The sequence below is a fragment of the Alexandromys fortis genome, unplaced genomic scaffold, assembly GCF_014885135.2.
Source record: "Alexandromys fortis isolate MF-2015 unplaced genomic scaffold, M_Fortis_MF-2015_v1.1 scaffold_24, whole genome shotgun sequence".
Lineage (NCBI taxonomy): Eukaryota > Metazoa > Chordata > Mammalia > Rodentia > Cricetidae > Alexandromys > Alexandromys fortis.
The window spans coordinates 79,047-105,792 of NW_026067906.1; the positions used below are offsets into that span (position 1 = coordinate 79,047).

The following is a 26,746-nucleotide window of genomic DNA, read 5'->3' on the forward strand; positions in this document are numbered from 1 at the left end:
TATATTCCAAACCTGAAGTCTCAAAAATTCTGGTTCTGAGCATTTCATCTGTAAGGAATACTCTACTTGTATACAAATATAAATCTGTATTATAAAATATTCAGGCTTCTTAAGAATGAGTTACAAGTTGAGGCAATAATGAGATAATACATTTGTCACTATAGAAACTGTGTGTCTGTCTGCACAGAGATACACAGACAGGCAATACAGTATGTATATCTTTGCATGAAAGTGTCTGTGTGTATATATATTATGTGTGTGTTCTGTATGTATGTATGTATGTCTGTCTGTCTGTCTCTGTGTGTGTGTTTCGAGAACTTGAGAACTGGGTGGAGAATGGGGAGCAAGTCTGGAAGGATGATCAAAGCAAAGTATTTAAGAAAATGCCATAATGAAACTTATTTTGCTAATTAAAAGTAAAATAAAATAACTAAAAAAACTTCAGAATTTCCATATTTTGTAGCCTTTCATCCTAAGGGAGTAATAGTTATAAAGATTGCATTTGCATCTTTGGCAGTAAATGCAGAAAGTGTAGTAGTAACCTAAGAATTTAAACTAGATTAGTAAGAAGTAGATTGGCTAAAAAATGAGTCATACCAATAAGATGGAAATTTATGCACTTATAATGTAGAAAACAATATCAGAAAGTTAGATGGTAAATTATTGTGATAAAAAAGGACTTTTAAAAGCATTCAAGGTAGGATTCTATTACTTAATGTATATAGTTATTTGTTCATTTATTGTAGTGTTGAAGATTGAACTGAGGGCCTCACACTTGCTAGGAAAGCTATCTACTACTGAACTACCTCCTCAGCTTGTTCTTATAAGCTCATAAAATGAGTAGAAGATAAATATGCAGACAAGACAAGAAGAGTTATCAGAGTATTAACAGTGATTACCCATGGGTGGACTTAATATAATTTTTATTGTATTATTTCTGTCAAACTGTATATTCTAGTGATTCTGGTAAGTGTTACAGATGTAACAACTACAATATTTTTAGAATTTCTAAATAGTGTTTTGGAAATTGAAAATATTCAACTACAGTATAGTAGTCACCATTATTAACTTATTCAATGATCTGTCATATGCTTTAGCTTTTAGATAATAATTCTAGAAAATTATTAAAACATTGTTAACTGACTAGAGAAGTAACCCAGTGGCATTGCACCTACATAGCATGTATGAGGCCCTGGGTTTGATATAGTTGAGCCTTTGTTGCTCTTGTAGAGGACCCGGGTTCAATTCTCAGTACCCACATGGCAGCTCACAACTGTCTGCAGCTCCAGTGTCAGTACATTCGATACCCTCTTCTGGCACCAGCTGTGCATGTAATGCTTACAGGCAAAAAATCTCATGGACATAAAATAATCTAAAAAATGTTTTAAGTTATTTAACTATTACACAAATAAGCTTGGGACCTTACATTATGTACAACTTAATGTTTTTTGTTAGTGGGCATGGATAACCTCTGATAAGTCATTGGATGTATCTGAAGTCTTACTCCAGATATTTATTTGCCTATATAAAATTACATTTTTTTTTTTTTTTTTGGTTTTTCGAGACAGGGTTTCTCTGTGGCTTTTGGAGCCTGTCCTGGAACTACCTCTGTAGACCAGGCTGGTCTCGAACTCAGAGAGATCCGCCTGCCTCTGCCTCCCGAGTGCTGGGATTAAAGGCGTGCGCCACCATCGCCCGGCAAAATTACATTTTTCAGTTTCACTTTGAACATCGGGGTGCTCCAGCTTTTCTTCCATGTGTTTTTCTGCAGGAGTTGAATAAGGCTGCTGCGCAGCTGGATCAGGTCACGGCGAAGTTAGAGGAGAAGCAGGAGCACTGCAGTCAGCTGGAGAGCCGTCTAAAGGAGTACAAAGAGAAGAACCTCTCTTTAGAACAGAAGGCAGAAGACTTAGAAGGCCAAATTAGGGTTTGTATACAAACAGCTGAATTTGTCGTGCTTCCTACTCGGCCACTGTGGAGTCTGATGAGCTCCACAGAATGAGACTTACGTAACAGAGAAAGGTGAAGTGGTGTCAGACTTCCAAACTGCTGTATCAATAATCTTGAATTCCATCTTCATTTTCCATTCCTTCATTAATGGGCGACTTGTCTAAATAACCATTAACAGAGTGCTGTTTTCATTGTAAAGGGTGAGCTGTTTCCAGGAGAACCAGATAGTAAATTCTGTTGGCCCAGACTCTCCTTTTTGATATTTTCCATTTCCCTACACCTTATTCCAAAATAATACTGTGTATATTGTGACTTTTTTCCCTTTCAAAACGTAGTTACTTTTTGGATTTTGCTTCTAATTTAGTAATGTATTTAAACTATTATAAGCTGAACCTTACCTTCAGATAATTCTAAATGAGGTCTTGATTTACTAAAAAGATGAGCTAATTAGGCATATCAGAGAAATCTGAGTTTAGAATTACCAACAGTTAAACAAAATATTTTTAGGTTTCCTGTTCACCTGCCCTTCCATAATCAGTCGAAGCATGATGTATGACTACAGAATTATAAGGATTACAGAATTATTACATGGATAGCTATACCAGTATAATATGAGAGAATTCTGTATGGGATTTTTTTAATGCCAACAGTAATCATAATAACAAATTAGACATGGTTGAAAAGAATAGGTAATGATATGTTATATAAAAGTGAGCAGAGAGAACTCTTATTTGGAAACCTTTCTCAAGTAGCTGTAATTGGGGCAAGAATCTCTGGGGTGCGGTCACATGATGAGTGGCTATAGGTAACATCTTATACTGCCCGTTTCAAAAACATAGAAAATGAATTTTGAAAGTTTCAGCAGAGAGAAAAGGCAAACAAAGATATATGTCTAACTCGATTTAAGTGTAACGTTAGTAGGTGCCCAGGTGGCATGTATAATGTCTATGTTTTGTGTTTCATTTAGGAAAATAATTAAATGAGGGCTAGGATTGCTCAGTTAAGGCCTGCCATGCGAGCATAAGGACCTGAGTTTGGAGACTTGACATCCATGTAACATGCCAGGCATGATGATAAGGGCAGACAGAAAAGGAAGGGCCCCTGGACTTAGTGCTCAGCCAGGCTAGCAGTGTCTGCAAGCTTCAGGTTTAATAAGAGATCCTGTCTCAGAAATAAGGTGCAGTTATTGAGAAAAACACCCAGTTTTGACATTTGTGTCTTCCACCCCCCCAAGGCACGCAGACACACATACACACACAATGATAAAAAGCATATTACTTTTATTTAAACCTGTTTGATTTTATAAATTTGAAAAATTAGACACATGGTAATATGTATGAACTTCCTAGTAGTACACTATAAAGATAAAATCTAAACTAAGACACTAATTAAGCAAAGTCAGGAATTTTGAATGCTGTCTAATTAGGGTAAGTGGGTGTCAGTTCGAGGACTGCATGGCAAATCTATTTTTATGTTAAGCATCTTACTATTCCATGGTTGATAGCTGCATATACATAGATAATATATTTTAAGTGGGTATAGGAATGGCCTGTTAAGTTTTTCAAGCTTGAATGAACAGACTTTGTTTTTTAATAAATATTTGTTTAAGTTGATTCTTTATCATTAATTTTAAAAATAACCACTGACTTATGTAATACCACTGACTTATGTAAAAAGCCTAATCTAGATTCTGACAGATTCTAAGAATAATTTCCTCATTCAGTAGTGGGTTTAGAAAGTGTTTCTGTAAGTATAGTTATTTTATCAATAACAATTTGAATGCAGACTAAATGTTATATTATTTGATAATAGATTAGTTATTGTCAAATTCAAGTAGATGCTGTACTTCACCCACAGAAGCTAGAAGCTGATGCTCTTGAACTTAAAGCAAGCAAGGAACAAGCTTTGCAGAGTCTACAGCAGCAGAGGCAGCTGAACACCGACCTGGAGCTCAGAACTGCAGAGCTGGGTAAACAGCTGGAAGAGGAGAAGGAAACGTAAGCTGACTGTCCACTTTATTTAAGCCCCCAAAGAAAATCACACCAAAGTCTACATTAGATATAAACTGATTGGCCCTTAGTTCAGGCTTCTTGTTAACTCTTGTAACTTAAATTAATCCATTGTTCTTATCTGTTAGCCACATGGCTCAGTACCTTTTTCAGCAGGGCAAGTCACATCCTGCTTCTTTGGTGGTCTGGGCAGGACTGCGAAGGGAGCTTCCCTTTTTTCCAGACTACTCCTGTTCTCATCACTCCACCTCTACTTCCTGTCTTTGACCCGCCTATACTTCCTGTCTGGCCAATCAGCGTTTATTTAAAACATGATTGACAGAATACAGACAATTCTCCTGCACCACTTTGTCTCTTACGATTTTGTGTGTTCTCACTGTTCTGAGAGACAGTGCTACTTTGGGTGGGTGTGTGTGTGTGTGTGTGTGTGTACACGTGCATGCGCATGCACATCCACTGGTTTTATATACTACTGATGTTAATGTAATTGAAACAAAGTCATTGTTACTTAATTTCATTTCTCGTTATTCACTTAGTTCTGTAAAAATTGGTTTAGTCATTTTTCAGCAGTAATAATGGTACCTGTTATTCATGAGCATTCATTGAGTTGTTGGCCAGTTTGAAATAGTTGATATAAAATTTTGAAATACTGGAATGTGTATATGTTTCACTTAACAGTCAAGTTTCTGCTCTGAGATACTAAGTACAGAATGGGTTCTCATTAGGAATGATTTGTTTTTCACTCTGTAGTAAATTTTTACAGCTTTGATGTTAATTGAGTACTTAATTTGCTTTCTCTTGCTGTGCTGAAACACTGAAGAATTTGGAGAGGAAAAGGTTTATTACCTCTTACAGGTTAGGTTACAGGTTAGTAGAAGCCAGAACTGGAGGTCAAGGTAGGAACCAGGAGGCAGGAGCTGAAGCAGAGGCCATGGAGGAGTGCTGTTTCCTGGCTTGCCCCCAAAACTTGCTCAGCCTACCTTCTAACACCGCTAAGAACCGCTTGCCCAGGGCTAGCACTGCTCACCATGGGCTAGGCCTTCATACATCAGTCAAAGGCTTGCACCATAGACTTACCCACTAGTCAGCTTGTGTCTTGTTGACAATAAGTAATAGCCAGTACTTTGAGTGTAAGGAGAATTCCAGAATCAGTGTTCATTCTTAAAGTTGGATTTCACTTCTCATTCGTGGAGGTCCTTCATTCTTGCATTAACAACCTGTATTTACGGATCAGTGCTAGCAGATCACTCTATAATCTGATATATGTGAGTTAAAAAATAAAGACAAATTGTTAAGTAAAATGATTCCTTTAAAAATATCTTACTATATTATGGTAAATGCTTGATATTCAGATTCATCAACATGAATGTTTTATATTTCTAAGGGAACAGGCAGAGTTCTGTGTCTGCTTAGGTACTTTAGGAGACTAGAAAGCCTTTGCTGGTTGTTGTCGACTTTGTAGGATTTGTTAGCTGAATTTCTCTGATAACTTACTATTAATAACAGGACTGGATTAAGTTAGAAAGTATAAATAACTTTTCCCTTTCTAAGGAAATCGTGTATCTGATGTGATGTTTCAAGGCAATTTTCAGTGGTTTAAATTTTGTTAGTGGTACACAAACAACAATTTTAAAGTAGACATATGAGCCATTAACATTTTAGAGAAATAAACATTTCATTGATTTCCTGGTTCTTTAAATTATTTCTTCTGGGACATTTGATTGGTAAAATTTACATTAATTTAAAAAATTCTTTAATGTCCAGAGTATCCAGTACAAAATTGGATCTGCAGAATAAATCTGAAGCCCTTGAAAATATTACACAAACTCTTACCAAGAAAGAGGAAGAAAAGGTGATCTTGAAACAAGAATTTGAAAAGTTAAGTCAAGATGCTAAGAAGCAGCACAAGGAGCTGAGTGACAGACTCCAGGCTGCAGGCTCAGAACTGAAAGCACTGGAGGCCCAGAAAGCAGCTCTGATGGCGGAGCTTTCCACGGCGAAAGAAAAACTCGCACAGGCTTCTGACTCTTTGAAGAACTCCAAAAGTGAATTTGAGAAAGAGAATCAGAAAGGAAAAGCTGCTATCTTGGATTTGGTTAGTGGTTTGCGATTACTTCCTTATGCAGAAATCATTATTAAAATGCCAGCTGGCGTGTGCGCTGCGGTGGGGGCTGATTTCCTTCTATTTCTCTAAGCCGATAAACCACTTGTAAGTTTTTACTGACATTTTCTGTGTAATGTTCCTTTATTAGGAAAAGGTTTGTAAAGAATTAAAGCATCAACTTCAAGTCCAGACAGAAAGTACACTCAAGGAGCAGAATGAGCTGAAAAAGTCACTTGAAAAAGAGAAAGAGGTAATTCTCTTTACTGTGAATATGTAAAGTGTAATAGGTCTTTGAACTTTCCTTTCATCCTGATATGAACATCAAGGGGATGTTTATTTCTCTAAAATGTAATGGCTCCCATGTTTATTTTAAAATTGTTATTTGTGATCTGTTTACCACTAACAAAATTTAAACTTGTTTAAAATGTAAGAGCCAAATTAAGGAATATAAGTAAGAAAAGGAGGAAATTGAATCAACTCACCATGAGAATTTTAATTAGATAGGGTTAAAGAACATTATAGTTGAAAAAATTAATAGCTTCTTAAACATGACTTATTTTATAGCTTTCCATAGTTTTCATTTTTAATGCTGTGATAAACACTGACCAAAAACAGGGTGGGAAGGAAAAGATTGGCCTACACATCCCGCTCACAGCCCACCCTTGAGAAAGCCAAGACTATGGAGAAATGCTGGTTACTAGTTCGTTCCACAAAGTTTGCTCAGTTTCTTATATACCAAGGACCACTTGTCCAGGGGTGGCAGCACCCACAGTGGGCTGGGCCCACACACATCAATCCTGTATCAAAACGCCCACAGATTTGCCCACAGCCCAGACTGGACGCAGGTCCTCAGATGAAGCTCTTTACAGATTACTCCAGTTTAGGTCAAATTGACAAAAAGCCATGGAGACAACGATAATATTTGATGACTAGATAGCAACAAAAAGATATTTCTGTACACTCAATACAGTTTCTAGCTATTTCCTATTGTTGTTTGTAAAATAAGTCATGTTTGGAAGGTGACCGACAGGTTCAGCTATACCTGCCCAGAGCAGTGTGTTCCTTTAGCAAATGCTCAGAAGATGCGCTTGAGTGAGTGCATGAGTCAGACAGGTTTTTCATTTCCTTCAGACTTCTCAGCAGTTGAAGGTGGAGCTCAGTTCACTCAAGGAAGAAGTCACACGGGCTCAAAATACATTAAAACAAAAGGAAGCAGAAGAACAGCGGCTTCAGGGCAGCATAAATCAGCTCACACAGTCGGCCGAACAGAAGAAAAAGCAAATTGAAGCACTTCAAGGAGAACTTAAAAATGCTGTTTCACAAAAGGTATCAATGAAAATTTATCATTTTAAGTAGGAAGAAAAAATTGGAAGTGAAGGTAAAAATTGAGAGATTATAAATAAGTTAGTATATATTTAAATTGTTGTTAAATATATGGCTCATGTTTGATATGATTTAAGTCTGCCTGTTCATTCATTGAAAATGTCAGCTAATTTATTGTTTAAAATTTTGATGTTAATCATTTGTCTAATAGTTGATGTTTTTGTATAAAAATACATAGATATAATATTTGACATGGGTCAATTATTTATGCAACACTTCTACTGTCTTAGGGAAAAAAAGTTAAAGGAATTCACAATAAATCATCTTTACCTATGGGAAAGTAATGACAGAAATCATGCTGTGAAATGTATTTTAGAAATTCAGCAATGTCAGATTTTGTATAGTATAGCTGGCATTTTATATTATACCAGAATGTTATTTCCTAGAATAAGGGGACAGTCTATTGCTAATCATCTGGTTTACACTCAAACACATTCTCATCTTGTCCAGAATGAGTTGTAAAACAGACCGTGTTTAGTGTAAAATACTGGAGCCACACAAAGCTCTCTCATCAGTGTTAGGTTTTGCATATTAATTGAGAAAGAGGGTACAATCCTTAGTCTATAGAATAACCTAAAAATGTCCTAGAGGAAAAAGAATACAAATTAAAAACAGTACATATTTAGCTTTATGTTTACTAGTTTTTCTGTTATGCTATATTACATAAAATTAAATTTCTAAAAATATAGGCAAGTATGGAAACATTTGAAACATTTTTTGTGCTTTCACATGTAATCAGAAATTAGGATATAATTGTATTTTTGAACTGTTTCTTTATTTTTTAAATCTTTCCTTATTTTATATACCAATCCTAGTTCCTACTCCTTCCCCTCCTCCCGCACCCTCCTCCTTCCTCCCACCCCACATTCATTCAGTCTTCCCATGGGGAGTCAACACAGTCTAGCACATCACTTTCAGGCAGGACCAAGGCCCTCCCCCTATATCTAGGCTGAGCAAAGTATCCCTCCAAAGAGAATGGGCTCCAAAAAAGCCAGTTCAAGCATTAGGGATAAATCCTGGTCCCACTGCCAGTGGCCCCACAGACTGCCCCAGCCACACAACTGTCACCCACATTCAGAAGGCCTGGTTTGGTCCTAGGCTTGTTTTTCCTCTCAGTCCTGAATTAGTGAGCTCCCCTTAGTTAGCTCAGGTAAGCTGTTTAGGTGGGTATCCCCCCATCATGGTCTTGACCCCTTTGCTCATATTATCGCTCCTCCCTCTCTTGGACTGGACTCTGGGAGCTCAGCTCAGTGCTTTGCTGTGGATCTCTGCATCAGTTGCTAGTTGAAGGTTCTATGATGACAATTAAGATAGTCATCAGTCTGATTACAGGGGAAGCCAGTTCAGGTACCCTCTCCACTATTGCTTAGGATCTTAGCTGGGGTCATCCTTGAGATTCCTGGGAATTTCCCTAGTGCCAGGTTTCTTGCTAGCCCCAGAATAGCTCCCTTAATCAAGGTATCTCTTTCCTTGCTCTCCCCTCTTTGTCCTTCCCCCATCTTGACCATCCTATTCCCTCATGTTCTCTTCCCCCCTCCTTTCCCCTCCTCCTCTTCCCTCCCTTCTTCCCAAACACCCATGCTCCCAATTTTCTCAGGAGATCTTGTCTATTTCCCCTTCCCAGGGGGATCCATGTTTGTCTCTGTACCTAGCTTCTCTGGGGTCGTGGACTACAGGCTGGTTATCCTTTGCTTTACGTCTAATACCCACTTATGAGTGAGTACTTTGTCTTTTTGGGTCCAGATTACCTCAATCAGGATGTTTTTTTTATAGCCTTATCCATTTGCATGCAGATTTCAAGATGTCATTTTGTTTTGTTTTGTTTTGTTTTGCAGCTGAGTAGTGCTCCATGTGTAAATGTGCCACATTTTCTTTATCCATCCTTCAGTTGAGGAGCATCTAGGTTGTTTCCAGGTTCTGGCTGTTACAAATAATGCTGCTATGAACAGAGTAGAGTAAATGTCCTTTATGTATAATTGAGCATCCTTTGGGTATATGTCCAAGAGTAGCATTGCTGGGTCTTGAGGTAGGTTGATTCCCGATTTTCTGAGAAACTGCCATACTGATTTCCAAAGCAGCTGTACAGGTTTTCATATCCATTCTGTTAAGCTGTGTCTTTTTTAGGTGAATTGAGTCCATTGATATTAAAAGATATTAATGGCCAGTGATTGTTAATTCCTGTTATTTTTCAGTGGTAGTGTTTGTATGTTACCCTTCTTTGGGGTTTGCTGGTGTGAGGTTATCTGTTGCCTGTGTTTTTTAGTGGGTGCAGCTAACTTCCTTGGTTTGGAATTTTCTTCTAGTACATCTGTCCAGGGCCTTCTTGCTTTCAGGGTTTCCATTGAGAAGTCAGGTGTAATTATGATATGCCTGCGTTTATATGTTACTTGGTCTTTTTCCTTTTCAGCTCTTAATGTTCTTTTTTTATTCTGTATGTTTAGTGTTTTGATTATTATATGGTGAGGAGACTTTATTTGGTTCGGGCTATTTGGTGTTCCATAAGCTTCTTGTGCCTTCATAGGCATATCCTTCTTTAGGTTGGGAAAGTTTTCTTCTGTGATTTTTTTGAATTTATTTTCTGTGCCTTTGAGCTGGAGGGTTCTTCTATCCCTGTTTTTCTTAGATTTGGTATTTTCATGGTGTTGGATTTCCTGGATGTTTTGTGTTAAGAATTTGTTGGATTTAATATTTTCTTTGACTGATAAATCTATTTGCTCTATCATATCTTCAATGCCTGAGATTCTCTTCCATCTCTTTTCTCTTGGTTATGCTTGCATCTGTAGTTCCTGTTCATTTACCCAGATTTTCCATTTCCAGAATTCCTTCAATTTGTATTTTTTTTATTGCCTCTATTTCAGTATTCAAGTCTTGAACTGATTGAAGTGTTTGCTTCACTTGTTTGATTTTTTTTCTTGGTTTTCTTGGCTTTAAGAGATTTATTGATTTCCATTTTTTGTCTTTTCCTCCATTTCTTTAAGGGAATTTTTCATTTCCTCTTTAAGAGTCTGTCATCTTCATAAAGTTATATTTAAGGTTGTTTTCTTCTGCTTATTCTGGGTTAGGATGTTCAGGTTTTCCTGTTGTGTGACCACTGGGTTCTGGTGTTGCCATGTTGCTTTTTGGGTTGTTGAATGCATTCTTGCATTGGCGCCTACCCATCTCTTCCTACAATTGATGCAAGCAGCGTCTTTGCCCCTTGGTCCAGTCTTTATAGTCAGTGTCTGTCTCTCTTGGACTGATCATTGCAGTTGCTGTCTGTGTCTCAGGGAGCCACTGAGGTCTCAGATTTGGGGGGGGTAGAGTGGGACTTGTAGATTACAGGGTCTGATCGATTAGGGATGAGGTGGTGTTGGAGCAGCCTGTCTGCAGAAGGCTTGCCTGCTGGCCGGCTAGTGTAGCTGAGGCTGGGGTTTTGGCCAGGGGCCTAGGGCCTAGGGCCTAGAGACTGGAGCAGTCCAGCAGGGGAACTGATCACTCACCTCTTGATCCACTCTGTGTAGTTGCAGCCCATTTTTTTTTAACATTTTTCTGAATCTTTAGTCTTAAACAATTTCACACACGTATCTAATCTATTTGGTCATGCTTGTATACCTTATTCTTATCTTTCTCCATCTTACCTTTGCCACATCTTCCTAATAGAGGTTCCTATACTGCTTTTTCCTTTTATTAATTCTTTTTTTTAACTTATACTAACATGATCTTTCCCCTCTATCTCCTTCCCCCAAATCCTCTCATATAACCCTCCATGTTCTTTTTCAAATTTATTCCCTTTTTTCATTAATTGTTGTTACATATATAAATGTGTAATAGTTAATAAAAGACATGTCCTTTTTCAAAATGCCAACTGAGTTTAATTAGGTTCCTGGCATAAACACGAGTGTGGGTTACTTACTGAAGCACAGGCCACTCACTAGTGGCTATTCCCCTGAAAAATGGTTCCCAAGCAGCCATTATCTGCCAGTGGCTCTTCAGCTAGGGCCAGGGCCTTATGAGCTGTTTCTGTCTATGATGGAATGTTGAAGGAGTCTATCTTGTACAGGTGTTGTTAGCTACACCTGTTAATGTCTATTTTGTTTTGATCACACACGTTGATGTTTGAAGTCAGAATTTAGTGTCATAACCAAGTATTTCTGAAACTTCATCTTTATGTCATCAGAATTTAATGGATTAAAAATACAACTATTTTGCATGTTTTCTTTTTATTAAATGATTACAAGATTTCTTTCAGATTTAGAGTTAATATATATTGTATATGCTCTATCAGCTTCACTAGATGATGCCAGAATCAGGTATATGACTAACAGGAAATGCAGGGACGAGGAGAGGTTGCTGGAAATGCGCTGCAATGACCAGACAGTGCTATGCTGGCATACGTGTGGAGGAGAATGGGCCACAGTGTGGAGCCTTCCTGGTAGATAGAAGAGTCAAGGTTTGAATTGGTGCACGTGGATAGTTTCAGTGCCATTTATTGGAATGAAATAATGGGGTTTTTTGGTGGCTGTTTTGTTTTTCTTGGTCAGGGCTGCTCTCAAGAATCAGGAGTTCAGGTTGAGATAGGTACCTGCAGATTGTTCAAGAGGAGAGGTCATGGAAGTTCCTGGATAATAAGAGTTTGAAGTTCGGGGAGAGAGGTTAAAATTACTTGTTAAATAAAAGGTGTTTAAAGTTGGAGTTCTAGAAGAGATCTTTTTAATACATACTAGAATAAGCCAATGCCAGAAGTTTGGAGTTCTACAATAGTGAGAGAGACAGTTAACTAAAAGCAACCAGTAAAATAATTTGAGGAGAAATGACCAGCAAAATAGGAAGAGAACCTGTGTACCATATGTCCTGGAAACTAGGCGGAAGAAAGTCCTTTAGAAAGGGACACAGTTAGCTATCAAACACCACTGAGTGACCAGTAAAATGTGGATAATGGCAGGGTTTTGAAACGTGGAGGATCCTGATGCCATCAGCTTCATATTTACTAAACTAACGCATCATTTTATTTGTATAGAAGTTTAATGGATGCAGGGATAATTCTATTCTTGTGTATTTTCTTTTTCTTTCATTGAAAATAGCTTTTTCCCCTCACAGATCCTGATTGCAATTTCCCCTTCTTTCACTCATCCCACTTCCTTCTCCCCTCCCCTCCCATCTGGATCCACCCCTTTTGTGTCTCATTAGAAAATGAACAGGCTTCTGTAGGAGAATAATATAATAAGATAAAAACTCATGTACAAATAAGTATGTACAAAATAATGTTCAAATTAGATTAGCATTTCTGTTTCCTTTAAACATCATTTATTCATGTTGAGAACCCCCAAACTCTTACCGTCTAACTCTTTGTAAAATACAGTAAAATACAGTAAATTACTATAAATCACAGTCCTGATGTTTGTTTCTCCTAGGAATCCTACTTGGTACCCACCCGTGGGTCTTTATTCTCCCAATGCCCCATCCTTGTAAGCCTCTGTCAGAACTGCCTCATTCTATCAAAGATATGTATTTAAAAGCCAGGCATATTTTTCTAAATGAAATGCAGGCATATTTTAAATGCATCATATTTTTATATATCTCCTAGATATTCTTAAAGATAAGTTGGTGTCTTAGAGCTTGTATCGCTGTGAAGAAACACCGTGGCTCCAGCGGCTCTCATAGGACAGCACTGATAGGCCGCCTCCCAGTTATCATCTATCATTGTGGCAGGAAACCTGGCAGCATGCAGGCAGACATGACGTGGGGGAGGAGCTGAGAGTCCTGCATCTTGACCCACAGGGAACAAGATGTGAACGGTCTCACTGGATGTAGCTTGAGCAAAGGAGATCTCAAAACCCATCCCCATAGTGACACACTTTCTCCAGTGAGGACACACCTCCTAATTGGGCCATTTTCTTTCAAGACACCACAGTTGGTTTTAGAGTAGTTTGAACTTGTGAAGTTTTTATTCTCTGTCTTGTTATTAATGATGCCTTATAGAAATTCCCAGAATTACTTGAGTTTTCAAGAGTAGAAACTATATACTCATTACAGCACAGTAATGACTTCTTAATTTCTTTCATGCAGAAATTTCTCTTAGTTGAGCCTTAAAATGTCATCTGAGAAATCCAGCTCTGTGTCCTCTGTCTCACATTGTTTCTGACCCCAGAGCAGCTCCCGCTCTACTGGTGGAATCTCTCACTTACTGTGACCGCTTTTACATTTGAAGCTGGAAGTTGTTGGTTTTGTAATTCTTTGACTTTATAAATTTAAAGTGCTCTACTCTTTATTAAAATCTAATTTTAGGACATGGATGCAGTTTAACTGGTTTTCCGACATTTTAACTGTACAGATTTTGTTTTCTATGTGGCTGGCTTTGCACTTGCATTCTCCTTTAAACCACGGCTGCATGTTTTAGACAGAGCTGGAGAACAAGCTGCAGCAGCAGTCCTCGCAGGCAGCCCAGGAGCGTGCAGCAGAGAGAGAAAAGCTGTCGGCGTTACAAAGCACCTATGACAAATGCCAGGCAAGCCTGAAACAGCTGCAGTCTGATTTCTACGGCAAGGAGTCGGAACTTCTAGCCACAAGGCAAGACCTTAAGGTATGGAAAACTGGTGTTAGAACAAATCCCAGCAAGCTGTGTGTAGATGCCCACTGCACAAGTTCCTGAGGAAGCACAGGTGTCTGTAGACCAGGAAGAGAGATGCTATTGGCTGTTACTGTCCCTTGCTTCCCTGCGCTGGTCTCCTGTGTGAGAAGAAGGGTGAGAATATTCTATAACGTGACACTTAACCACGGGAGGGAGTCCTCTTGTGGCTGCTGTCGGTGTATACCTCAGGGTGACAGTGTGGACTTGGACACCAGTAGGGTTGAAGAAGTCTGGCCTTGATCTGCATCATGAGCCCCATCTGCTGGATCGTTTATGAAATTGGGTATTTTTGTTGGCTACACTCTGTGCTATTTGTTCAGAAAGAACAGAAATGGAATTCACTTATAAATTTGTGCCCAGGTAAAGTGAAAATTGTAGGACTATCCAGAATTAAACCTAAATCTTCTCATCCCAGTACTTTCTTTTATGTCACTTTATCAGACATCAGAAAAAGTAAGAATGAACACTGTAAAGGTTAAGAAATATGGGAAAGCTGACTTAATGAACGTTATTCCCAGTGGGATGCTATGTTTGGTGCAGTCACTCTGAAGTTGGTAGTTGATGCACTCAGTGATTTACCTATTGCCGTGGGTGTGGCTAGGTTACAGACAGTAAAGAACAAAGATGTGAACCAGGAGGAGCGTTCCAAGGGAAGCAATGCTGAGCAAGTGGGAGTGTTTTAGTAGATGTTCAGACAAGAGGGTAGACCAGTAGCCCTTGGCATCTCCAAAAAGACTTCATGACAGTCTTTCACCTTGACTTCAAAGAACTGATTAATGGGTTTCATAAATTTACATTTTTAGAGGCCATGCATTTGAAATCTCATAAACTAATGACACTTGGAGTGTTTTGTGGGCATTTGACATTACAGAATTTCTTAGGGGTACTACTGCTTTTTAGGATTTAGCAAGCTTGTTGGGCCAGAATCTCTATTACCCAATTATTGTTGTAGTAGATTTATACGGTAGGCTTTGAAATGCACTTGTTTATTTCAGTGCTGAGATCAAACTCATGGTCTTTTGTATGTCAGGCAAATATTCTACACTAAACTCTACCCCTCCAACCCAATAAATTTTATTCTTTTAAAAACCTTTCTTTCCTTGACAACATCTAAGCCTGATGTGGGATTCCTCTATGTATGCTGTGAGTACCATTGGTCAATAAAGAAACTGGCTTGGCCTGATAGCTAGGGTAGAACAGAGCTAGGCAGGGAAAACTAAACTGAAGGCTGGCAGAAGGAAGGCAGAATCGGAGGAAAAACCATGGATCCGCTGCCAGAGACAGATATGCTGAAGCCATGAGCCTGGTGGTAAAATATAAAATAATGGAAGTGGGTTAATACTAGATGTAAGAGCTAGCTAGCAATACACTTAAGTAATTGGCCAGGCAGTGATTTAAATAATATAGTTTGTGTGATTATAGTGAGTGTCTGGGTAGCTGGAAAAACAGACAAGCGGCCTCCTCCAGCACAGGGCAGTTGCCACACGCCTCACTTTGCACAGAGTCTTACACAGTTTTCCTGTGTGTCTGTTCAGTTTCTGCTTTACATGCCGCTCTTCTATGCTAAGGACCATGTTATGCAGGGTATTCAGTTAATAATTGATTAATTATTTAAAAAAATCCCAAGGTGACTCTGGGTATTACCTGACTAAATCTGAAAGGGTTTAGACTTCTACTGGCTGTTATTAAAGATTGAGCTTTATACTGAAAGAATTCTGAACTGATTTACTGGTAAGAAGTAACCTTCCTTTTTCAGAAGCATAATCTTCAAATTAGATATTTACTCATTTTAGTTATTTGTTTGAGTCAATGTTTCACCGTGTTTTCTAGGCTGCACTCAAACTCATGTGCAGTCCTCTTGCCTCAACCTCCCAGTACTGAGATTATAGACATCCATGCCCAGCTTCACTTAGTTTTTTATTAACTCTGCATTAGGTACAATCCTAGCTGTCAGAGATCCTTTCTTGAGTTGCATCATCTGCCTTGTTTTCAAGGGAAGTGTTTCTCTAGTGAGAACTGGGTGCTTCCATCAGTCAGGTCTGGTGAAGTATGTTACCTAGTCGTCACCTCCTACAAATTCTTAGCAGAAGCAGCTGGGATAGGATTTCACTTTTCCTACATTCTCCTCCCGAATGTAACTTAACAGGCACTTTGGCTTTCTTCCACCTCTGCTTCTCAAAGGCGAGCCTTAGTAACTGTGATAGAAACGGACCTCACTCCTTATTGGTTATTGTCCTCATTGTTCTCATAAAAGCAGCTCAAGAACAGAGGGTTCCTTTTGACCCACAGTAGAACACCATGATGGGAAGACCTGGATCCAGGAGCTCAGGATCAAGCCTCATTGTCTGTAGAGACAGATGCATGCTGCTGCCCGGCCCCCTTGCTTTTGTCCTTGCCATTCAGTCCAGGAGCCCCACCCATGGAATGGTACTACCCCCATTTAGATGGGTCTCCCTGCCTGAATTAACCTAACCTAGAAATAAACTCCTTCACAACATACTCAAAGGTTGGTTTCCATAGTGACTCAGAATCTATTAACACGACAATATTAACTACCACATGAGGGACTTAGAGCAGTCAGTGGCTCTAAGTATGTTTAAGTATGACATTAACTACATCCTGTTACAGCCCCGAGAAAGGCAACTCAAAGGATGGGCCGTTGGCTGATCAGAAAACAGCTTTAAATATAAAGACTAAGTTCATTTCCTTAAGTTTGTTATCGGATTGACAGTTTTGAAATATTCCCTATGACAAAACTGTCTTGTTTATCAAGGTGTTTATCAAGGACATAATAGATCCTAGAAAATGTGTGTAATGTATAGCATTCAACTGTATTTCCTTTTAAACTGTTTTCTTTCATGTCTCACTGACATGTGATTATGTACTGTTTGCTATTGTACTTTTATTAACTATTATGCTTGTTTAAATTTACTAATCATATTAATTTGAGGATATAACTTTTTATAAGTCTGTAGAAGAGAAGCTCTCTCTGGCACAAGAAGACTTGATTTCAAACAGAAATCAAATTGGAAACCAAAATAAATCAATTCAAGAACTGCAGGCTGCCAAAGCTGCTTTGGAGCAGGACTCAGCACAGAAAGAACAGCTACTGCAGGAGCAGAGTAAAGCACTGCAGGACGCCCAGAGGGAAAAGGTAAGCTCCTTCAGCACTGGACTCGCACAAGTCTTGAAGACCAGCTTGTCAACCCCGGCTCCAGCGTGGTGGCTCCCTGCGGGTCTGAGACTGTGAGAGCGTGTGTATCGGAGCTTCTGTGCTTTATCGCCTCTTCTTGCGGTGTCTATCCAGTCTTCTTACTGCTTTTTGAGGGTCTATAAAACATGTTTTTCACACAATAGAATTGTTATATTCCCCAAATTGAAATTTTCCCTTTAATTATAGAAATCATGAGTGTTTTTAGGAGTGGGGACTGTGAAGCAGGGACAGCATTCAGGATTTATGTCTCAGGTTCTGACAGGTGATATTTAATTGGTGCTTAACTGCAACAACTTTAGCTCAAACATCTTGTTTTAGTGTTAACTCTATCCCTAGTAGATTTTTTTATAAAAATTATTTTTATTTATTTAAAACCTGAAGATTGAAAAGTCTACCCAAATTAGAGAACCATATATAAAAACAGTGATAGCAACAGCAGTTGTGGAGGTGAGTGCTATCGCTGTATGTCACAGCCTTACTCTGCCTAGGCGCCGGTCACATCACAGATTTACTGTAAGTCTAACCTCAGTGGTGACATTGCCAGGTTAGGTAGGAGGGGAAGATGCATATTCTGCCCTAGTTAACCTCGTTAGAGAGGCACAAGCTGGGGTCATAAATAAACATTTTAGCATACTAATTTTTAAGAAAGTAGATGCTTTAAATTTATTTATAATTTCTCTACAGTCGGTAAAGGAAAAAGAACTAGTAAGTGAAAAGTCTAAGTTGGCAGAGATGGAGGAAATTAAATGTAGACAAGAAAAAGAAATCACTAAACTAAATGAAGAACTCAAGTCCCACAAACAAGAAAGCATGAAGGTAAGTCACAGTATCTTTTTCTTGTCTAGGCTGTGTGTTTTCCTTTACATTCATCTGTAAGTGTATTAGAGATTGAGAAGGGACTCACCATGTGATAGACACAGTATTTACATTCATCTGCAAGTGTATTAAATTAGGTTGAGAAGGGACTCACCATGGGATAGACACGTTATCTTATTGTTTTTGGAAAATACTATGGCCAGAGTTCTTTATTGCACGATATGCAAGTCCGTATTGAAACTCCTTTTGTTCTCTGATTACTGAATAGAGCAAAGCAGACACAGAATAAGTTTAGATCTGAAATGATGAAGTAGAACACTGTTTTAGAAAATTATGTTTAGTAATTTATAAACTTGTATGACTTTAGATTTAAGAGAGTCTGGTTTTTAAATTATTTTTCTTCTTTAAATTCCTCAATAATCTTATGGTTTTAACATTTTATCCCTTAGAAACTTAGCTAGGATTCTAGTTGGAGAAACTTTGTACCATTTGCTTTGTGGAAGTGTGACGCAGTTTCGTGAGAAAACTCGATGCTCTCTCGGGCTCCCCTCAGCTTCTCCTTGTCTTCCAGCGAGTGTGATTTTTGTAACTCGCAGAGTGGATCTTATTCAGTATATACTCGGGAGTGTAATGCTATGTTTGCTGACTAAATGATCCGACAAACATGTTAAGTGAGCAAACAGAGAAAGGTGGAGAGACCTGTTTCAGATAACGTAATTTACACATGTGCATGAAAAGTATGACCCGCATGAAAGACTCGTGAGTAGGAAGTAAATCTTGCCCTTCGCATCAGTGGTTGGAAATACTGAACTTCAAGACTTGTATGTGATGTTCTGAAAAGTTGCATAGACTTTAGCTGCCATTTGACATGGTGATTAAAAGTTGTCTTAGTGGGCTTTCTGTCGCTGTGATGGACACCATGACCAAAAGCAGCCTGGGGAGGAAGGGGCTATTTCATTCTATGACTCTTGGTTCACACTCCATCACCGAGGGAAGTTAGGGTAGGAACTTGAGGCAGGAACCTGGTGACAGGAACTGAAGCAGAGCCATGGAGGAACGCTGGGCGGTGGCTTGCTCAGCCTGCTTTCTTATAGCACCCAGGGGTGAAATCACAGTCAGCTGGACCTGCCCGCACCAGTCAAGAAAATACCTCCCAGGTTTCCCACAGGCCACGTGGGGGTTGCGTTTTCTCAATTGAAATTCCTTCTTCCCGAGTGATTTTTGGCTTGTGTAGACTTAACAGAAAATGAGCCCGGGCACAGGGATGAATTGTTTCTGGCTCTTTTCAACAGGAAGTATCAAACCTCAAGGATGCCAAACAGCTTTTGATTCAGCAGAAGCTAGAACTTCAAGGCAGAGTGGACTCGCTGAAGGCGGCCCTGGAGCAGGAGAAGGAAAGTCAGCGGCAGCTGCGAGAGCAGGTGAAGAAGGAGGAAGAGAAGCAGAAGGCAGAGTTTTCCGAGAAGGAAGCGAAGCTGGTAGGGGAACCAACTTAATGGTGGGATACGTGCTTTAAGGTGGAGCTTTGAATCAGTCCAGAAGATTTTCTACCTAGAGACTATGATTTTTATACTAGAATTAGAAAAAAACATCAATTTCATTCAAATAGCTGCTGTTTTAGGAAAGATTTTATTCTGTAGTCTAAACTAAGATGTGACAGGTGAAAATCCAATTAGATATAAATAGCAAAGCATCTTTAGTATAGAAACAAGCAAGCAAGCACACAGCCGTAGACATGATGGTGTGTGAGCAAAACTGGACACACTGGACACGCTCAGAGTAATGTTGCAGACTGGGAGCAGACACTTCGGGTTGGAATTCCGGTGCCTGGAGTCTGCTTTTCCTTCCCTGCATTGCATTTACCTCCTAGGAAGCATCTGGCTTTCCTTGACTGAACCGACTCTACATCTCAGATAACTTTGCCAATTTTTTAGTCGATCTGGAGGGTTTGTGTTACACCTTTGGTGGGTTGATGAGACAGGATGCATTGAGGCAGGAGACTGGAGCCTTGTCAACAGGACCTCTGTTTTCTCTTAGCATGTGCCTATTGCTTTGTTCTGCCTGACTCCAGGGTCTCCAGTTGTAGCCTGGCTGATCGTCATTGCTGCATTATGACATCTGAGCAAACCTACTTAGGGCACACACATGTGCAGAATCAGGATTTTAGTGTGTGATGTAATACATCTCCTGTCTCCTTTCCAAGCAGTATGATTTGCATCTTTGGTATTTTAATTTCAATACATAGAAACTTATTTCTCACTATAACTCTCCCTCTTTCCCCCTTTCCCTTAGCATTCTGAAATAAAAGCAAAGGAAGCAGGAATGAAGAGATACGAGGAGAAGGAGGCCAAGCTTACCGTGCAGGTCACAACACTGAATGAGAACTTGGGCACCGTGAAGAAGGAGTGGCAGTCCAGTCAGCGGAGAGTCAGTGAGCTTGAGAAGCAGACGGACGACTTGCGGGGTGAAATTGCTGTCTTAGAAGCCACGGTTCAGAATAATCAGGATGAAAGAAGAGCGCTGCTAGAAAGGTGACTGACGCCTGATAAATTAGTTTGCCCCTGCTGGCGGTGGTGGCTGGTGCAGGCTTTTAATCCCAGCTGTCAGGAGGCAGAGGCAAGTGGATCTCTGAGTTGAAGGCCAAACTGGTCTACAAAGTGAGTTCCAGGACAGCCAGGGCTACACAGAGAAACCCTGTCTTGAAAACAAAAACAAAAATTTAAAAATTAGCTCGACCCTATTATAAGTAATAGATTGTCTTATGCCACATTTCCCCACTAAACACGGAATGGAGGAGAGTGTATAACCTCTTCAGGTATATATAAGCAGCCATTAAAAAAAATCAGAATTTAAAAGAAAATATATTTAAAATGTATATTTAAAATTACCAAAGTAGTCCATTAGCTCTATTCCAGAAAGGTCCTTAATGGTTTCTTAAATGTTGATGCTCTCTTTGCAATCTGTCCTGTAAGATGCCTTAAAGGAGAAGGAGACATAGAAAAGCTGCAGAGCAGAGTTCTGGAGCTGCAGAGGAAGCTGGACAACACAACCGCAGCCGTGCAGGAACTGGGCCGGGAGAACCAGTCCCTGCAGGTAAGGTGCTGCTGCTGGGTGCTGCACCCATCCTCCTGTTTTTCTCTCAGGGAAAAATATTCCTGCTTTTAGAGCTGAGAATGTAGCTCAGGGGTGGAGAATTTGCCTGTCATATGCAAGAACCCGAGTTCAGTCTCCAGTACTGAATACCACTCAGAAGCCACGATGACAGTAAAACCCATGTTGAATATTTTCAGATAAATACTATCCATGTAGAGATAGCCTATGGATTTTTTTGGGTGATTATATGAAATATAAGACATTCCAGATGTCTCCCACCTGACAGTGACATCATTCATGGATTGTCACAGAAGGGAATTGAAACATTCAGGAATGCAGAACAACAAGCCAGTTGGTAAGTATCTGAAGAGGTGATCTCAAGCAGACTTGCTGGTGCAGACTTTAATCCCAGCACTAAGGGGGAAGAGGGAGGGAGATTACTTCAAGTTGGAAGGCAGCCTGGACAGGGTCAAGACCTCATGTCAAGGAAAAGAGCATGAGGAGACATTGATTACTGTAACACAATGAATGTGAAATTGCCAGAGGTTTGTAATTGTGTCTCTGAGGAATAAAACTATTAATTTGATTTTGTCATTCAGATTTAGAAATTAGCTATTTTGACAACTGGAAGTTAAAGCATCTGACTTAAATTTGTTTCAACAAATTAGAAATAAGCAATTCATTATGTTGCGAAATATTAGTATTTTAATGTATCAAAACTTTTTAAAAACAGATCAAACACACGCAAGCATTGAACAGAAAGTGGGCAGAAGACAACGAAGTACAAAACTGTATGGCCTGTGGGAAGTGCTTTTCCGTCACAGTGAGACGGGTGAGTGACCCCTACAGAGCAGATCCCTGCTCACTGTCTCCCGAAACTGTCATTAACTCAATCTTGGTTCAGAGGACCGAGTCCTTGTTCCGCTGACCCCAGTAAACCGAAGAGGTTTGTCTGTTGGACTCAGGTGGGGAGAGGGACACGGAGAAAGGAGGAGGGGCTTAGGACTTTCGCTGGCCCATTTGGATCTTGGAAAAACAAGGGAGGGTCAGCTGGGCTTTTCTCTGTCTCCTTTTGGATCCACCAGGTTCATGCTCTACTGTCTGACTCCCAAGATTTTCATTAATAATTGAGTAATTTAGATAATCTGTCGCTAAGAAAAGGAACTGTAAAATTTTCTAAACATCAGTCGGTGCTTGCTAGTTTTGGGTTAGCATGTGTTTGACTTTAGTTTTCCTTTCCATCATATGTTTCTGTTATCCCCTGAACAATTGTTTTCTGAGGGAGAGGGCAGAGAGCACACTCATGTGTTTTAGTTATATTTGAGATGTTTTTTGTTTGAGACAGGGTTTCTCTGCATAGGCCTGACCGTCCTAGAACTCATTATGTAGACCAGGCTGGCCTCAAACTCAGAGATCCGCCTGCCTCTGCCTCCCTGGGAGCTGGGATTAAAGGTGTGCTCCACCACCGCCCAGCATATGAGTTCTTTTAAAAGAAGCAAAAGCAGAGACTTTAATGTGTATGAACAATTCCCTTACGTTTAATTCCGAGTGAAGCTGGAGTCCCGAGACTGTCGGGGACGAGGACTAGTGTTCCATTTGATAGGGATGCTCTAGTGCTTTAAAGAAGGGATCCTAGAGTTCCTCGGGGAATTCTAGGATATAAGCATTCTAAGGCTACCTAGAAAGTTACCACAGTGTTTGATCAGTTTAAGGTTTAAATTACATAGGAAATAAATTCATGTACTGAAATCTGTTAGCACACTTTGATGGTGTGGTTTGTAAGAGACGTATTTTATAAGGCTCTTGCTATAACTTGTGCTTGAAATGGTTTAATTTTTGTCTTAACAGCATCACTGCCGACAGTGTGGAAATATCTTCTGCGCCGAGTGCTCAGCCAAAAATGCCTTAACCCCTTCTTCGAAGAAGCCTGTCCGTGTGTGTGATACATGTTTCAATGATCTGCAAGGCTGACGAGCGTCCCGGCCGCAGGAGTGCACACTAACGCTGGACTTGCAGTACAGTTGATTCGGACTCTGGGTGCACAGCAGGCCAAATGGGAATGCTATGTTTTGGAATGTTACCAGTATCAAGTAAAACTCTATTTTTGTGAGACTTTGGTTTTGATTACTTTTCTCCATTTAATCCCCCAGACAGCTTTCATGCCAAGGTCAGAATTAGCCAATGAAATGTAAATAATCTTTGGATGGAAAATAGAAAAGTATTTTTTTAAATATAATTTAATTATTCACAAATGATGAACACAATTCCTTAGTTTCTTCCTCTCAAATTATATGTACAAAGTGTATGGATGGTTGGTATCATTTGTTGTGCTTCTGTTGCACAATAACAAGTGACTTTATTATGTGTCCTCTTGGTGTTCACTCTTACAGGAGTGTAAGACGTTGTTTTCTCCTTGGTAGGTCTGTGGCTCAATGATGGTGTTAACTTTATACACTGATTACTTGAGTGTCCTAAATGCAGTTTATGCTAAAATGACGTGCTAACCATGAAGTCAAACATCGTTTTTGTTTTGGCAGTATTGATTAAATTCAAGTGGATTTGATGAACACCTTATGTAAAATTAAATGGTTTATTTTATGGTACTTCTAGGGTTGTATTTCTAAAACTAGAATTACTTTCCATTTCTTTATCTTATTTTAGACACCCACACACTGTTCCCTAAAATACTGTATAAAACTCTCCGTCCTGAGCTGGAGGGTAATAGCACTGTGTGGTGGCCTGGTCTTGTTTCTGCTGGCAGAAAGTCTTCTGGAATTAGCTCACACTACAGCCTTACTTTGTACTTCTAGCCTCTTCATGAAGTTTGCTTTCTGAATGAATCTTCTGCCCCTTACCTGGCTCGGTCTTGGTTAGGGTAGCTCAGCTTCACTGTGACTGTGTATGCAGTTTAGCCTTTTTAAAGATGGGGCCGATACGGCTATTGTCCTGTCTGTGAAGCCCCTATAAAGTGCTGAGAACAGTTAGAATTCTTTACACTTTCTCTGACCAATAGGAAAGAAAGACTACTTGGAGAGGTGCAAGGTGAACTTCATGTTTCTGATGAGGGCTCCATGTTAACTGGGAAATCTTTTAACTTTGCATAACCAGTGCTAATGGAATTACATTACAGCTAAACAAGAGTGTGTGTAGCCCCGAAATCCTAAACAATGATTAAAGTAGAAACAAGGTTGTTAGACCCCATCAGGGTCATCTGTCTGTCACTGTTGGACTGAGCTTTAGCTTCACCATCCTGTAACCTGGAGATGGGGAGCATCTGAAGACTGAACCTACCACATATGGTTTTCAACTTTTGAAGAAATATGAAGTTCCACATTCAGTCAGTACAGTCATTTCATAACAATAGCAGAGAAAGAGAAGAACTAATATTTCATCTACAAGAAAGAATTTACAATACACACTTGCTGTCAGGGTTATGCATACTTACAACATATACAAACAAGAAGAGACTAACATGTATCTTTATTAAGCAAAGTTAAACCCTGCCGTCAGCAATTGATAAGGAGACTAAGTCCCAGGACTTGGATAGTTATATATCCTTGAGCTTATATAATACAGTGATGCAAGGCTCCTCATTAAAAATAGTTGGATAATATAAACTGAGCTATTCGTGCATTTTATATCATTGTAAATCCTTTCAAGTAGTCTCATGCTTTTGGTTTTTTGCTTATGAGTACTTTGAAGTATGTTTTTAAAATGCAGATATTATTCAACAGCACTGCTTCACAAAAATTCTGTGTTAAAATTCATCCTTTAGTTGAAGCCACTGAAGCCTTCCCTTTGTTTCTCTCCACTTCACAAAAAACGGGGCAGGTGGCAGCAAATCAAACCATGTGTTTTTAGGTAGTCTTGTTTTGCCCTGCGTAATCTCATGTCGTAGGTCCCAAATAGCTTCCCTCCCACATGCTACTATACCAGACCATTGTTTTCTCTTAACTATTACCAATTTAGTATGTATTGGAAACATTTAACATTTTTCTTGTTTAAATAAAAAAGTCCTTTTGGCTGCATACTTTAGATGTTTGCTAGTAGCGTTCTGTTGTCTGTGGGTCAGAGCTGGCACATACAGAGTTCCAGTTCTTGGCTACAACGCAAAATGTATTGGCATCAGGCTTGCAAGCTGCAAACCCCGGCACGAAAATCAAGATGCACTGGTTTGTGTCCAGTCAACTGTATGTACAGAGCTGTTCTAACAGAAAGCAGGCAAGGCTGCTGATACAGGACGTAGTCCTTCTGAAGAAAGAAAAGGAGGAAACACAAAAACCTCAGTGCAGTGTGCAAAGCAACATTTTGTTCAACTACCTCTGAAAGTGGAATTAGCTGGTTTAATAGTTTCCTTACGGTGACATGAGACAGCAACTGCCAAACTTATGTTCCCACCCCACTTAAAAGTCCTTACGATTATTTTATATAGTTTCGAGGTCTTTCCGGCTACTTTTTTACTCTTGCATTTGCATAAGATGTCTAGCCTGCAGTGGAAGGCAGATGACAGCTGTATATTTTGATATTTGTGACCTGCTTAACTCTAGCAGTTTTTAATGCACTTTGGCTATGAAAATCACAGGTAACTTATCTGATTTAAATGTGCCATCAATTTAGTATTCCTATACATAAGCTTGATGAATGATCTATCATTACAATGTGCCACATGTTGCCGTGTCTTAATTGCCCTTTGCCTGAATTTTAATGATCAAATTGTTCTTGTTGCACATGTGAATACTGTGTATAAACTTTCTGAATTTATGTAAAATTGTATAAAATAGAATTGAAAAACCACTGTGTCTGTGAGAAGTAATGAACTTACTGTAACATGGTCCAGCCACAAGTCTGACATTCTGTGCTTTTCTGAACTGGGTGGGGTCATATATCCATAGCCTTTGTACAGACTTTTGCATGAGTATTTTCTCCTTTAAGTTTTGGGGTTCATTATTTTATTGTTTATACTTGTGATCATGTAGTTGTGCCTTATTTTCTGAAAGAGTTTGGCTCAGTCAATACTGTAATTTCTAATCCTGCTTACAACTGGCACATCACGAGACAGTGTTTAGGTCTGTGTAAAGTGGAAGGACCCTTGCCACGTGGGTTTCATATGTCAGAGATGATATTAAAGACCGTTTCTTTCCAGCAATGCTATCCCTAGGACTATGATTGTTTGGCTTGCTTTAAAAGAGAACATGCTGTTAACTTTTTTGTTTGTTTGTTTGTTTTGTTTAACAAATTCACCAAATACTAGGAGTTTGCACTTCAATACAGAGAGTGGCCATATTTTAATGTTGTCTAACTTAAGATACTGATTAAGTTCCCGATCAAGAATTCACTAGTGTCATAATTGGTTGAGAAGTTCTCTTATCATTCAGACTAAGTTTGTGAAGAATTAACAAAACCAAAAAGAATTAAAAATATATTTGATCCTTTCTTTCACTGTGTATACAATAACCACCTAGACATTTAAAGATACTTTTGTGAAGATCCAGTACCCAATTGTTTTTATTACTGTTTTTCCTGTATCCTACTGTCCTGGAAATGAATTATTTATTTCCCTATTTAATTCA

General features: G+C 39.3%; 1 protein-coding gene across 6 annotated transcripts in view; it reads left to right on the plus strand.

The window, feature by feature from the left end:
* The window catches only part of Eea1 (early endosome antigen 1), an 88,237-nt gene extending 61,915 nt beyond the window's left edge, over nt 1-26,322 (plus strand). For all 6 annotated transcript variants that reach the window (XM_050135476.1, XM_050135475.1, XM_050135477.1 and 3 more), the window contains 13 exons: nt 1,772-1,927; nt 3,808-3,947; nt 5,724-6,054; nt 6,212-6,313; nt 7,195-7,389; nt 13,823-14,005; nt 17,022-17,207; nt 17,952-18,083; nt 19,376-19,561; nt 20,376-20,614; nt 21,056-21,176; nt 21,910-22,008; nt 23,025-26,322. In XM_050135476.1, coding sequence (XP_049991433.1) covers nt 1,772-1,927; nt 3,808-3,947; nt 5,724-6,054; nt 6,212-6,313; nt 7,195-7,389; nt 13,823-14,005; nt 17,022-17,207; nt 17,952-18,083; nt 19,376-19,561; nt 20,376-20,614; nt 21,056-21,176; nt 21,910-22,008; nt 23,025-23,147 — 2,193 coding nt within the window. In that variant the 3' untranslated portion in view covers nt 23,148-26,322. The remainder of the gene's footprint in view (nt 1-1,771; nt 1,928-3,807; nt 3,948-5,723; nt 6,055-6,211; nt 6,314-7,194; nt 7,390-13,822; nt 14,006-17,021; nt 17,208-17,951; nt 18,084-19,375; nt 19,562-20,375; nt 20,615-21,055; nt 21,177-21,909; nt 22,009-23,024) is intronic.
* Nucleotides 26,323-26,746: the final 424 nt, after the last annotated feature.